This window comes from Periplaneta americana, chromosome 5, assembly GCF_040183065.1.
Source record: "Periplaneta americana isolate PAMFEO1 chromosome 5, P.americana_PAMFEO1_priV1, whole genome shotgun sequence".
Lineage (NCBI taxonomy): Eukaryota > Metazoa > Arthropoda > Insecta > Blattodea > Blattidae > Periplaneta > Periplaneta americana.
Window position 1 is genome coordinate 78,689,845 of NC_091121.1, and position 15,312 is coordinate 78,705,156.

General features: G+C 35.6%; 1 protein-coding gene across 2 annotated transcripts in view; it reads left to right on the top strand.

Moving 5' to 3' along the window:
- Positions 1-15,312, top strand: part of l(3)76BDm (trafficking protein particle complex subunit 8 homolog l(3)76BDm) — a 59,930-nt gene that overhangs the window by 407 nt on the left and 44,211 nt on the right. For both annotated transcript variants that reach the window (XM_069826040.1, XM_069826041.1), the window contains exons 2-7: positions 33-194; positions 348-461; positions 5,226-5,554; positions 8,466-8,735; positions 11,435-11,656; positions 14,421-14,530. In XM_069826040.1, coding sequence (XP_069682141.1) covers positions 33-194; positions 348-461; positions 5,226-5,554; positions 8,466-8,735; positions 11,435-11,656; positions 14,421-14,530 — 1,207 coding nt within the window. The remainder of the gene's footprint in view (positions 1-32; positions 195-347; positions 462-5,225; positions 5,555-8,465; positions 8,736-11,434; positions 11,657-14,420; positions 14,531-15,312) is intronic.

Genomic DNA, 15,312 nt, shown 5'->3' on the forward strand with positions numbered 1-15,312 from the left:
TTTATTAGTAAATTGTATTATCATTGTTGTAGCTCATTTTCGTGAACCATCTGGCACTTCAATTGCTGTTAGGAACCTGCGTGTTACAATGCTGGATGTCAATTCGCGACCGCCACAACCAACTCTTGCAAGGAAGTTCCTAAATGAATCTGTTAGTTTGTCTGCAAGTGAAAGAAATACCAGCCTACAAATTGGTTTGTATTACTTAGATAATACGTATTAGGCTATATTATATACTTTACTACTTTCACTTTGGTTTGAATTGAATTCATATGTCACTAACGAAAACAATTTGAATACAAGATCAATAAGCGTTTTTGTACTTATGTTCCATTGCGGTTTTTCAGGTGGTCAGACTGTTGATATTCCAGCTTCAGTTCCTTGGTTTGAAGCCTGGCGAGAAACATTCCTTCAGGTGCAGTTTCCTTCGGATCATGAATTTACAAAGCATTATATTGCTTGTATCCTTCAGTGACTGTTACGATGTTAATTTTTATAGCATAGAGTAACTAGGCCTACAACAATTTTATATTTTGTCAAATAAAGTAAAACTTAAATTATAGCCAAACTCTGCTCTTTTACATTTAATTTTCTTCGTATTAATGAATGCTATTGATTATTGTAACATATCAACTTAGTTCGGGAATATTTAAGATGAAGCGTTACTTAAAATGATCAAAAACAGTGACTCCTTGTCCTTATTGCTTATTAAATGGTACATATGTTACGGAAAATTAATAGGTATTATATTAGGGGAGGGGAGTTACCAAGTAGGAAACACATGAAGAAATTCAGAGAGTGTTTTTATTTAATCTATTTATTTAATCTGACAGGATTAAGGCCATAAGGCCTTCTCTTCCATCCTACCAGATAGCACACAAATACAAAAAATACAAACACTGATGAAAATAATACAAATTAAATTAAAGCCCTTTAGAGGGTCAACAGGATCAAAAGAACACTATAGCGCTCCCATCAAGCTAATGCAAGAAAAAAAGAAAGAAAACAAAGATAGCAATGATGATAGTATAACTAATAATAATAACAGTAATAATAAATACATTACATATTAATTATCAATTTTACAACAGCATAGTTACAATATTTATTATATGTTACGGATTAAGCTGAAGCTCCGCAATCTGACAGGTGTTCAACAAGCAATTCCGTGAACTAGAATGTGATTCTTTAATTTAAATTTGAATTTTGATATTGTCCGACAGAGAGAATTTCAGAAGCATGGAATCGATATGCTGAAAGATGAAGAGTAGAACGATGTTCTGTGCAGAGGAATAGATAGAAGGTACATGTTCCGGGTTCGAAGTAGTGAAAGGTAAACAAAACGAGATTTTAGATAAGAGGGTGTGGAGATGTGGATGATTTTAAATAGTAATAGGAAGGAGTTGAAGATTCTTCTTTCTTTAAGTGGATTCCAAGACAATTCTAGTAACGGTGTTACATGATCGAATTTTCTAATGTTACAAACGAAACGAACGCATATATTGTGAACACGCTGTAATCTGTGGGCAAAATCAGTATTTAGATTCGTGAATAGAGAATCGCAATAATCGAAGTGGGGCATCACTAAAGTTTGAATGAGATTCTTTTTGAGGCTGAGAGGTAGAACGTTGTTTAAGTGTTTGAGGGAATGAATTATAGAAAAAGTTTTCTTACATACTATGTAGGTCACTTGACTTTGAAAATTTAAATTTGAATCTAAATATACCCCTAAATTTTTTGCTGTTTTACTAGATGTAATTGTGGTATTATTAATTTTTGTATTTGATACAGTGGCTAGATCTATTTTGTTTAATGCTCGTTGGTGGCCCATTATTATGGCTTGTGATTTGTCTGGATTTAGTCTGAGTCCAAATTGTTGCGCCCATTAAGCTACAGATGCTAGATCTTCATTAATTCTGATCACAGAGTCATTGATTGTACAAGTTCGGGAATGAATGTAAAGTTGTAAGTCATCAGAATGGTGTTTAGAATATTTTAAGATCTTTGTTACGTCATTTATGTAAAGCGTAAAAAGTAATGGTCCAAGAACTGAACCCTGAGGAATTCCGGCCTTTACAGTACACCAATTGAAAGAATGATCACTGGCAGATGCACATTGTTGGCATTCGCGAATGTAGGAATCGAACCAAGCTACGGCACTGTTAGAAAGATTGTAGTTTTTGAGTTTACATAAAAGGAGAACCATGTCAGTTGTGTCAAAAGCTTTGCTGAAATCTAGTGATGTTAGTAGCGTTAGTTCTCCTCTGTTACTGGCTTCTCGAGAGTCTTCAATTACTTTTAAAAGGGCAGTAGTAGTATTATGTCCTGATTGGAAACCAGACTGGTAGTCATCAAGTAAGAACTGCTCATTGAGGTAGTCAGTCAGTTGCTTGTGTACTATGCGCTCCAATGCTTTTGACAGAGCTGGCAACATACTAATTGGTTTGTAGTCATTTGGAGATTCAGGATTTTATTTTTCGGGATGGGTCTAATGAGGGCTTGTTTCCAAAGTCTAGGATATGTAGAGGCTATGAGTGAGGCGTTAAAAATGTGGGTCAAGGTTGGTAGTAATACGTCGATAATTTTCTGGAGCAATTTCCTTCTCTGATAAGAGAATACTGTTTAGTTCGTTAATTGTACGTTGTTTTGTTCATGCTCGTTGATTGTGTCAGTACAAAATAGTCATTCAGTGCATCTACTGAGAAGGGTGTCTGTCTACCTGAATCTTCATGAAGATTAATTTTTGGTCCTACAGACACACGCGCGCGCGCACGCACGCACGCGCACACACACACACACACACACACACACACACACCAGTACGCGGAAATTCATCACACACTACTGCAGAAATGTCTGTTCTGAGAGAAGGTACAGAGTTGACGACACTATTGGTTAGAGTAATTGACTGTGTGATCAGCTTCACTAAATAACAGTCAATTTTAAATTTTTCACTGCCAGTATGCTTTTTGGCATCTTATTTTACTTCCGGTATGCCATACTGGCTCATACCGGCCCAATTCAACCACTGCATACATCTCAGGAAAAGAACTTGGACCAATCATATACCAGCCCAATTCTTTACTTGCACAAACATCAAGTGATAGTTTTACTTGCACAGACATTAATACAAGATGGATCTTAATTTGGTTCATTAATAAGTTGATCATTCTATCCTTTATGAATGGGAAGCGAATATAGAAATGAGTATTGTAATTATTGCAGTGATGAAGGAAGAGGTGATTGGCAAGGTACTATGATTCATGAAATGTATAAAAATATTTCTAATGCTTCATGGTCATTAATTAAATTATTGACATTTATTGTATACCTACATGTACTTTGTGTTATATCCTTGATACTGTCCTGTGACTAAATTATTCATACCAGGCTTGAATGTTTCCTAATTATGGAAAATTGCAAGAAAATCATATTACTACAAATTGGGTGTGTATATGTTCTTCACATTCCTGCTCAATTTCTCTGATGCAGTATATTTCTTCAGTTCCTTGTGATGGCAAGATTTTAGAGAATTTTTCTTTCTAATGTCATTGTTGGCATCTGGCTTTATTTTAGTTTATTTATGAAAATTTTACTTGTTTGTGTTTCTCACAATAGTTTCTTTTTCATTTTTTTTTCCAAATATACCAACTATTTTGTCATAAAGTGATAAAGCTCTTGAAATTGACTTCAGTTTCGTCATTTCAGTAGGAATTGCGATCTTTATACCAAAAAGACTGAACTTATATAGTATGCTCTTCCTTGCCCACTGACGGGTATGAAGACAAGGAAAAATTTCAGGTGCTTTGATTCTTAGGTCCAGTTAATTAACGAAATAAAACGAAACTGCTAAAATAATCGTTTTATTAACTGAGAACTTACACCCACTCAAGTAACTATCACTAATATTTGCTACTGTATGAAAAGCTATTTGAAATTTAAGAAAATATTTAGAACTTCATGTACTTCATGTACGCAAGATATACCCGAACTTAACCACTGGCATAGCTCATTCGGCTGAGACATTTGCCTGCCGATTCAGAGTTGGATTCGATTCCCACTTGGGCTAATAACCTGGTTTGGTTTTTTTCGAGGTTTTCCCCAACCATAGGGCAAGTGTCAGGTAATCTATGGCAAATCCTTGGCCTCAACTAGCCAAATACCATATTGCTATCACAAATCCCATTAGTGCTAAATAACCTCAGTAATCCATTTTGAATCTTTTGTACACTGCTTTTAACACTTGAATATAAGTACTTGATTAAATTGCGAACTTACTCGTGTTAATTATGTAAGCATGTGTGGCTTACAGTTGTTTCGTTTCGGTGCTACTTGACACCATCCTCAGAGCCTTCTGTCTAGACAGAAGGCTCTGAGGATGGTGTCAAGTAGCACCGAAACAACTGTAAGCCGGACATGCTTACATAATTAACACGAGTAAGTTCGCCATTTAATCAAGTATTTAACCTCAGTAGTTGATACAGCGTCATTGTTATTATTTTTGTATTATGGTTTATTTAACGACGCTCGCAACTGCCGAGGTTATATCAGCGTCGCTGGTGTGATGGAATTTTGTCCCGCAGGAGTCCTTTTACATGCCTGTAAATCTACTGACATGAGCCTGTCGCATTTAAGCACACTTAAATGCTATCGACCTGGGCCGGGATCGAACCCGCATTGAATAACCAAGTATATATATATATATATATATATATATATATATATATATATATATATATATATATATGAACCTGCCCTATGTCTCAGAGTAAGGTGGGCAAGGTAAGGAGAGACAAAACAAGAAATGCTGTATTGTAGATTGTTATGCATGTATGTTAAAACTGAAAACATCGATTATTCATTGTGTTCTACGTTGCTTTTCTATACCAGTGAAGTGAATGTGTTTAACAGTGACAATGAGCAGATGTTTTTAATTTCAGCAGTGTGAAGGATTTGTCTTCCTACTGATAATGTTGCCACACCTATCTCTTCTGCTTGCAACTCGGCTTCCAAGAATCAGAATCATTACTGTAATGGTTGTCAGGCTCGGAGATATTTTGTAACACTGTAATCTGGCTAATTTGACTTAATGAACTCATATCACATGTAACCCAGTATAAATTCAACTGACCTTATTACCTCATATCACTTGCCTCATCCAACAGTTACTAGAAATTAAACTAAATTATTCTCGAAGCTTGTTGTTCCTTGACAGTAGTACTCAGGTATTTTAGTGGTGTCATCTGCAGAAAACAACCCAGCAGAGGTGCTGCAACACATGGGTCTCCAGCTGCAGCAGTTACAAAATATGACACCAGCGAAACTCCCAAAATGGTTTGGACCTGGTGTGCTGCGATACTATGTGTTGATTCATGATGCAATGGATGGAGATAATGATAAGGCAGAAACTATGTTTAATACTATAAAGCAGACGTATGGAGATAACAACTGCTACTTCCTTCAGATGAATTCTCGTCCCCCTGGCCAAAGTGAAGACCAAAGCCACCTTCCTGATCCCTGGAGTCAGTTTCTTATCAGACAGCTTGATAATCAGGTATAATATTCGTAATTTATGTGCTTATTACACATTGTTCAAGATGGATTATATAACTTCACTCTGACACTTCCTATCATTTTAGTTGAGTGTACCGAAAATAAAATCTTACGAATGTCAATTTGCTAGCATTTTCATTTATTATTGTACCTTCTCTGCTGCAGGTAGAAAGAAAAGTGTACATTACACGTAGGAATTTTAACACTCACTGGTTACATTTCTGCAGTAAAGTCCTCTTACAACAAGTAACATCATGCTTCTCGAATGTTTGAGTGTACTTACAAGATCACTCAGTTGCTTTATTTGCTTCTCCACATGTGGCAAGAGGGCTTTCACACAGAACTCCTGCACAAGCAATTTTAAAGAACTTAAAAAGTTAGATATAGGTCACTTGTTGCTTATAATTTCTTAGCTAAATTACGTAGTGTAATTCATATTAATGAAGAAAAATTCGTTCCGGCACTGGGAATCGAACTCAGGACCCTCAGTTTGGTGCACTGAGTGCTCATACCATCTGAGCTATGACGGGATCTGATCCACAGTGCCGGCCAAACTCTTCTCCTTTCTACTGTCAATGACCTACTACTTGCATTTTACACATATATGTCATATGCAGAAATGCAGTTTTAGATCACTGTTAACACTGATATTTATATTCTTATTAAAGGACTTCACTGTCCTATATTGAATATTGTGTAATCAATGACTTTATGTAGTCATCACGTAGATACTTATTAATGAATGATACAAAGGAGGAGAGTTCGGCTGGCACTGTGGATCGGATCCTGGTAAGAGCACTCAGCGTGTCAAGCTGAAGGTCCTGGATTCGATTCTCAGTACTGGAACGAATTTTCCTTCATTAATAAGTATCTACGTGATGACTACATAGCCTAGTTTCAACATTCCATCAGTAGATACATACATATTTTTTTTCAGTTAGTTGAGCGCAATTACAGTAGAACCCCAATTATCCGTCACCCTATTAACCAATTAGCGGATTATCCAACTGTCTATTTCTGGCTCTTTTTTTTTTTCTTGAGAATAAAATCACTTATATGATGTACTGTTTTGTACATCATATTAGTAGGTTCTACATAATGTTTTGCTAGAGAGTGTTATTACAAGCCTTTATCGTTACACAGCATTGTCTACTGTTCGAATTACCGTTCTATAATATAACTTGTATAAAAAATTTCTTCCACGAGTTTAAACAGAAAACGTGTTGTGCTAAGTATCGAAAAAAAATGGAAATAATTGAATGATTTGAGAAAGAGAAACTGTGGCTCATCTCGCATCATAATAGGCTACGAGATTGGAGTTAACAACTACGCTATTTAATAAAAAAACAAGGATAAAGTGTAAAAAAAGTATTTAAATGTACAACATGAGACTTCTTTTATTCCTATCTTTCCTGAGACAGTCTTTACAAAGGGCTTCCATGTCCCTTAAAAACCCGTCATTTACAACCAGATTAAATTAGTGAACTTTTGATCCACTACAATAGCGAGTTAAATACAGGACCATGAAGGAAATTACAAAATCTTTTATGGTATGGATTATCCGATTTTTTCGATTAATCATTCAGTCCAGCCCCTTCATTACCATGGATAATAGAGGTTATACTGTATCTAAAAATGGATTTAGTATCTATCTGTGACTATCGTATTGTTGTGAGTGTCTTCTGCAAAAAAAACTCAAAAAGCTGTTATTTAGAATTGTGCAAACTTAATTTAACAAATTCAGTATTTGCTGTATCACACATAGGTAAATGTTCTTTAATGCACTGGAATGCATCACATTCCTTTTTGTCAAGTGATATAGATCACAAATCAAGTTTCTTTATAAATCCTTTGATTTTATCCTTGGCTGTTATGTTAACATCTTGGCCTTGCAATCTCGTACTGTTTCTCGTTTCAATATATCAGCAAAGTAGGCTTCATGTAATATTTCATGTAATTGTTGCACTGTATTTTTTTATTTTGATCGTTTTTTTTTTTATGGTTTCCGCTAATTTTGAGTAAGGGATTCAGTAATGTTTGCTAGCCACGTCGTGTTCCTGGAAGTTTGTAGTTCGACTTTCAGTAGGCTACTTGACACTTGACATAATCATCAATTCTGTCATTTCCTAATGTTCTTGCATGACTTCGGACTGACTCTTAAACATATGTGATTAGAATATGATGTATGTTTATATTTATAGAATCATGTTCCTAGCAATGATGCAGTGCCCGCTACAAGTCACATCAATGCAAATGTGTGGGCAGGCCAAGCAGTGCAGACAGGCTAGTCTCACGCCACTACACAACATGGTGCTTACCTCACAGCAAGTGACTTGGACAGACTGAGGATTCTGAATCCAAATCAATCTTCAACTTTAAACTCGTTTAGAATGTCTTCTGCATTGTGTCTTTTACTAAGATATTGCCGCACCCACATTCTCATTTTCTTCCTTTTCAAAGCCTTGTAACAAGCAATAGAGGCAATTATAAATGCCATATCATCATCTGAGTCCATTGTCCAAAGTTTGAAAATAAGACATTACCTATATTAAAATCTCGTGAACTGTTTATGGTGGACTATGCAAAGAAAGTCAAGTTTAACATGTTTAACAGTCTGGACAAAGTGCTAAATGAAATTAGCATTAACATGTTCAATCAACATGTTGGGATGTTAACAGTAAACAGTTTAACATTTAACATGTTGTTGTTAAATGTTTAATAGTGGAGACAGGCTTAGGTAAACGCTGTTGGTGAGGTTGTTTGAAATAGTTGCTAATTTTGCTATGAGCTATATTAATGCTTACCTTAGTTGTTACATAAAGACGTCAGTCTGTATCCAGTTTTTTTTTCCTAGCTAGCAGTAAATGTTTTTCTTTAAGAGTGTTGGCTATAGTGTGGGAATTGTGTTTCAGGAGACGAATGAGCAAGACAGTAGTCCTCGTACTCCTGCTGAGATGGGTGGTGTAACTGTAATGCCAAGTCGAGTTATTACGGATGGCAACTGTGACAGTGAGACTGTGGAAGTGAGCAGTGTGATCAGACCAGGAGTTGGTCCAGTTGTGATGTCCGCGCTGGAAGTAGCTCAGGAGGCAGGAGAACATGCAGCCCCCATCACTGTAACACATCATCCCCTGAGTCCTGATGCAGACTCCCAAAACTTCATACTTGCCAATGCAGATAAGGTAAGTGACTCACTCTTTCTTGTGGGATACAGTGAAACTTCTCTTAATGCATAGGGGAGACTGTTGTACCTACGGCATAGTGTATCTTTAAACATTTTTTGTTTTTTAATTTTTGCTGCTACCTAGAGGACTCAAACTGAAGTAGATTCTAGAGAAAGCCACCAAGTAGCTTTGGTCGTAGTTTCGGTTTGTTTTATTGCAAAGTGGAGTTCTGTTGACAAAAGAATTTTTTAGTACCAAAAGTAAACATTTCGTTCATTGATATTATGTTTTCTAACACAAAACCAGATTGTATTTGTTACTATCAATCAAGTATAGTGTGTTCCCTATCATCTGGTGAGTAATAACATATTTTAATTTCCATGATTTATTCGAATATCTAGATTTGGGAGCCAAATATTGAAGTGCAAGAGGTCAAATGACTAGATTGTCAAACGCCTGGCATTAGAAAACAACAACAGTTTTGGGAGCCATATTTGTTTAAACGTGCACCCTCTTGTACCTTTGAACACAAAACATCTTGTACTATGGATCATGTTCCAAGGTACACGATACTGTCGATTTTTGTTTGTTTGTTTTTTTTTTTTAAGATCATGTCACGAAGTAAGTCTAGAGTTAAGAGGCCCCCAATTGATCTGGATGCCTTGAAGAAAGCTGTTGAAGCAGTTATTGCTCCTCCAGGAAATAAAATCTCAGTCAGAGAAACCTGCTCTGGTTTATGATTGCAAATACATTTTAAATATGATTGTCAGTTTTTACAGCTGTATTCCCACCAATATTCCCAGTGTTCCAGTTTACAAGAGGGTATGTTCCAAGGTACAAGAACTTGTTGTACCTTCGAACACATTACATATCCCTTCATTTTATTTTTTCCATCCTTAATAGATCTGTAAAACAGGAAAATACATACAGGAAGTTGTAAAGGAATCTTCAATAATTATTTCAAACATTTTTTCACTTAAAAAATTTCATTTTCCAAAATAAAAAAAATAAAATGCGAAAAGTGTTTGAAGGTACAACAGTCTCCCCTACCTCTCAATATGGGACTCTTTTAAATGACCCTGTAGAATTACATGCTGTCCTATGAGAAATCTATAATGGACGTCTATATAAACATATTTTTTACTTCAAAATTTCTCAGTAGCAGACATGAGACACACTAGAAACATCTTCAGTCATCTTTCAACCCTATTCACACTTTCTTAGGCCTTAGGACAGTATGTCTTCCATGTAACTCATAATTACAAATCACACACTTCTCCTACTCTTGTGACGGAACAGGTCATCTGTTGCAGAGCTCCCACCAGTGCTCTTACCTTCCCTTGTCATGCCATGCTAGAAGCTATCATTTTCTGTGATTACTATAATGTGACCAAGCTAGTCATCATCATCATCCAAAGAACTGTTATGATCCACAATAGTTTTCGACCTATCTCTTCATAGGACGTCCTTGTGATCTGTTACTTCGAGGTTTATAATTCAAGATTACTCTAGGGTAGTGGTTCCCAAACTGAGGTTCGTGACCTCAGGGAGGGGGTGAGTAAAGAGTTGAGGGAGGTCGCAAGATGATTTACAAAATAAAATAAAAAACACGTTTTTAACATGCACTTACTGTGTGTTCAGAAACATAAACAACATTCAACATATTAAAAAAGAGTTTCAGTAGTTATACACTAAAGTAAAAAATAATACGACAAATGTGTCTGTTTTTCAGAAAGTAGCTTTCAAATCTGGATTCTATATTCGATAAACACATAATGATTTCACTTTCAAAGTTTAATGAGATTTCTCTTTTTTGTTTTGATGGCAATCATAGACGAGAAACTTATTTTGCATAAATATGAAGCTGCAAATGTTATAGAAAATTGATAATATCTTTGAAAAATATTGGAGTGCAAGAGGTCAAATGACTTTATTGTCAAACACCTGGCATTAGAAAACAACAACATTTTATAGAAAATTGCATATTTAACAAGTTTGAGGATTCATGCATTCTTTTGATCCACAAATGGTCAACACTCTGCGAGAAAGCCTAGTTTCAACATTCCATCAGTACGTACGTACATATTTAAATTAATTTTTCCTTTTTTTAAGCTAGTTGAGCACAATTATCTAAAAATGGATTTAGTATCTATCTGTGACTATCGTATTGTTTTGAGTGTCTTCTCTAAAACTAAAAAAAAGCTGTTATTTAGAATTGTGCAAACTTAATTTAACAAATTCAGTATTTGCTGTATCGCACACAGGTAAATGTTCTTTAATGCACTGGAATACATCACATTCCTTTTTGTCAAGTGATATAGATCACAAATCAAGTTTCTTTATAAATCCTTTGATTTTATCCTTGGCTGTTATGTTAACATCTTGGCCTTGCAATCTCGTACTGTTTCTCATTTCAATATATCAGCAAAGTAGGCTTCATGTAATATTTCATGTAATTGTTGCACTGTATTTTTTATATTTTTAATCGGTTTTTGGGTGGTTTCAGCTAATTTTGAGTAAGGGATTCAGTAATGTTTGCTAGCCACGTCATGTTCCAGGAAGTTTGTAGTTCGACTTTCAGTAGGCTACTTTCTTAACAAATGATGGTGAACACTTGACATAATCATCAATTCTGTCATTTCCTAATGTTCTTGCATGACTTCGGACTGACTCTTAAACATATGTGATTAGAATATGATGTATGTTTATATTTATAGAATCATGTTCCTAGCAATGATGCAGTGCCCGCTACAAGTCACATCAATGCAAATGTGTGGGCAGGCCAAACAGTGCAGACAGGCCAGTCCCACACCACTACACAACATGGTGCTTACCTCACAGCAAGTGACTTGGACAGACTGAGGATGCTTGTGCAGGAGTTTTGTGTGAAAGCCCTCTTGCCACATGTGGAGAAGCAAATACAGCAACTGAGTGATCTCGTAAGTATACTCAACATACTAGCAGCTTAATTTATTATTGTATCTTTTCTGCTGCAGATAGAAAGAAAGATATACAATAGTGGCAAAAAAAAACTGGACCGACCCTTGTAGCTGATTTCAGAGGCACAGATTCAAATTTTGCTAGTCACAAAACACATCCATCTTGTATAATTAATTGTAACAATGAAATTTATTGCATTTGTTCGATTCTTACCGTTTTTTGTTTCCTTCAGTGCCTCAAACTTACAGACGAAAAAACTTTGAGAGTTCTATTTTCATCTGGCATCAATATTACATTTCTACCTCTATTCGGCAAAGATAACTGCGTATTTTTACATTAAATAGCAGTACATACCTGTAGCTTCACTATCCATATTGAAATTACCACAGTTTGACACAATACTCAGCACAGGATTCTTTTGTATCAGCTACAAGGGTTGGTCCGGTTTTTTTGCCACTACTGTACATTACATGTAGGAATTTTAACACTCACTGGTTACATTTCTGCAGTAAAGTCCTCTTACAACAAGTAACATCCTGCTTCTAGAATTTGTTTGTTTGTAGTGGGTTGTTATTGCTTTTCATTACCGTAATAAGTCTAAAATGGAACAGGGTGTAAATAAATGTATGTTACAACCCTCTGTGGCAGATAGATGAGTCCAATCTTAGTTTCTTTTTTTTAATACACCCATGTTTGGAAAAGCTTTCTTTTGGCACTGTTGTTGTTTAGTCAACTGTCCGAAGATAGGTCTAAACCTCACAAGTGTTACCAACATGGCAACACTTACGAAACAACCAAGCCAAGTGGTAATGGGGTAGAGTGACCAGTTCCTTTCCCCCTCTATTGCATACACCGCCAACTAGCTACATATTACACTAATCAGACTTCAGATATATACTAACAATTGTTCTTTGTCTGACACATATTGTCAAGTGAAATGTAATATTTGATAATAGATGTACGTATCAGACAGAACCTCAACCAGAGATGCTTTTGCCACTAAGGGTCACAAAAGTTTCTGAGAGAATGCCTAAGTTTTAGGAGATGTTATCTTTGTTCTACATTATAAAAGTTGCTTAAGATGGTGCCACCGACTTCGTTGCATGTCCTGCACCGCCTGGTTATGTTATGTCGAACTCTTTGAAAGAATCCCGGCATATCCCAAATGGTTCCAGCTGCTACTGCAATTCTTGCCACAAGATCTTGTTGTGTCTCCACTGGAGTCGTACACTAAGCTTTTCTTGTATGCCCAGAGAAAGAAATCCAATGGAATTTTAAGTCAGAGTAGTGAGGGAGGCAGATTTTTGGGCCTCCATGCCTAATCCATCTGGGATGCATGCCAGTAATTTAAGGTACTGTAATAGTAGTTACGTATTCTGATGTGAAGAGACATCCAACATTATCATTATTATACAGTAAATTCACGTTGCCATTTTCAGATGTAGTAAAGCATACTAGATTCATTATGCACATTTCATTATCCATGTGAAGTCACATACATTATTTGTCTTTTCAGGGTTTGGAAGATTTTCTTTTGGTCATTGTTGTAAACATCTTCTAAAAATGAGTCCACTAAAATAAGAAATTTTCTCATATATGTTTCTTTTGCATTTCATAACAATTCAATTCTATATCATGTTCCAAATGGCATTACCGTTTATATGTTGTTCAATTAATAATACAACCTTTACAGTAAAAATAAACTATAATTGAAAAAATTTAATCAACAACATATACAAAAACAATTAATTAATTTTAACATAAAAATAAAACGAAAAAAAAAAAAATTTATATAATAATTCAGGTTATATCGAATTGCACGATAAAATTATTCAAGAAAGATGTTTTTGATAAACATGCGTGAACATTTTTGTTTCAAAGACATACTGAAATGAATTATTTAATATACAACCTTATGTATGGAACAACAAGTTTTGATGGAGAAATCATTGCAGTTAGTGAAAGTCTCAGGAATCTTCTATGCCACATCAGTAAATTTAAAAATGCAGTTATGTCAGACTCCAAACAGCTATTCTATCAATAGTCTCTAAACACACACCTTCATCTCAAACAGCAGAAATAACTAAAATGCTCTCTCAATTAATATCACTCAATAAAAGAATTGTATTCCAATGGATACCATCTCATTGTGGAATCCTGGGAAACGAGAATGCGGATGCTTTAGCAAAGAAGGGCAGCACTGCTACTTACAGATCTGTTACTAAATCTACGTATTACTCTGTGAAAAGATTTATTAAATCTACATACTTAGACTTCAACAAACAAAATTTGATAACACAATCCCAAGGGAAAAAAATGGAACTCTCTGCATCAAAATCCACAGTTAATTCCCGATTTACCACGAAAATCGTCTGTAGCTGCATTTAGATTGGCAACAGGCCATGATTGTTTGGCCAAACACCTGCATAGAATTGGAATATATCAGTCCCCTAACTGTCCATTGTGCAACTCAAACCAAGAAATGGATTCGGAACACCTCAAAATCTGTGCTTCAGTGGCTGGTCATGATAATATCTTTGAAAAATATTGGAGTGCAAGAGGTCAAATGACTTTATTGTCAAACGCCTGGCATTAGAAAACAACAACAACATATACAACCATATAAGATGAAGTTTCATCTTCTGGATTACACACAAAAGGCGTTCTGTCTAATCTCAAAATTAAAATAATTCAGTTCAATTGTAAATTGTAAGGTGAAATTAAAATTTTAAATTGTATTATCTGAACACATATTCCTTTCAGATTTCTAACAAGAAGGGTGTTAGTCGGTCATTTCTGAGTGCTACAAAACGCTGGTTTGGAAGCAATAAACCTGGACTTCCAGGTTCAAACACTCCAGTCAATGCTGTTATGTAAGTATTAAGAATAATTATAGTTGATTTTTCCCTTGAAATTATTCAGATCTCCTTTACAGGGAGCTTTACCTGAAAAACTAGATTTGCATAATATAGTTGAGTTTGTTTAAATGAGAATAATAATTATACACGATCATTGAATAAGATGTCAATGGCTTCATACTGAAATAATTAGCAAAATAATAGAGAGAGAAAGTAAGTGATTTTTCTTTCGAAGTGTGTAGATACTTTCCAATATCACATTGAATTTCACTTCTGAGAAAACATTTCTGTTATGATGGCCTGCTAATGGATAGCAGTTTTATGTATTTCACCCTAATTTTGTACTGTAGTTTCTTAAGACTTCATTGTTATGATTGATGGTTTGTGCAGCTATATTTGACCTGGTCATTGCCAGTAGTCAATCTTGCTCCATAAGATTTTCATATTTTCTGCTCTCTATACAACAATCTGTGGGGAATCTCCTTTAATAACGAAGCTGCTCTTAAAAATTGGCTTGACAATTTAAACTTGAAACCACTGGATTTCTTCAGGCTACGAATTTATGCATCAACATAATATAAACCTAGGGATCGATATTCCATGTATTGTGGGTCCCTATCACCACGGCATGGCGCGTCATCAGGTTGCGGATAGAGGAGACGGCCTCCGGATATGGAGGGTAGCTGTGAATATATTGAATAAGCAGTCGTGGACAGCCGATAAGGGGTAGTCCTCCAGCTTGGGGGTTGGGCGAAGGGCTAACAACCCATCACCGTAAAAACAGCTTGTTACGAATC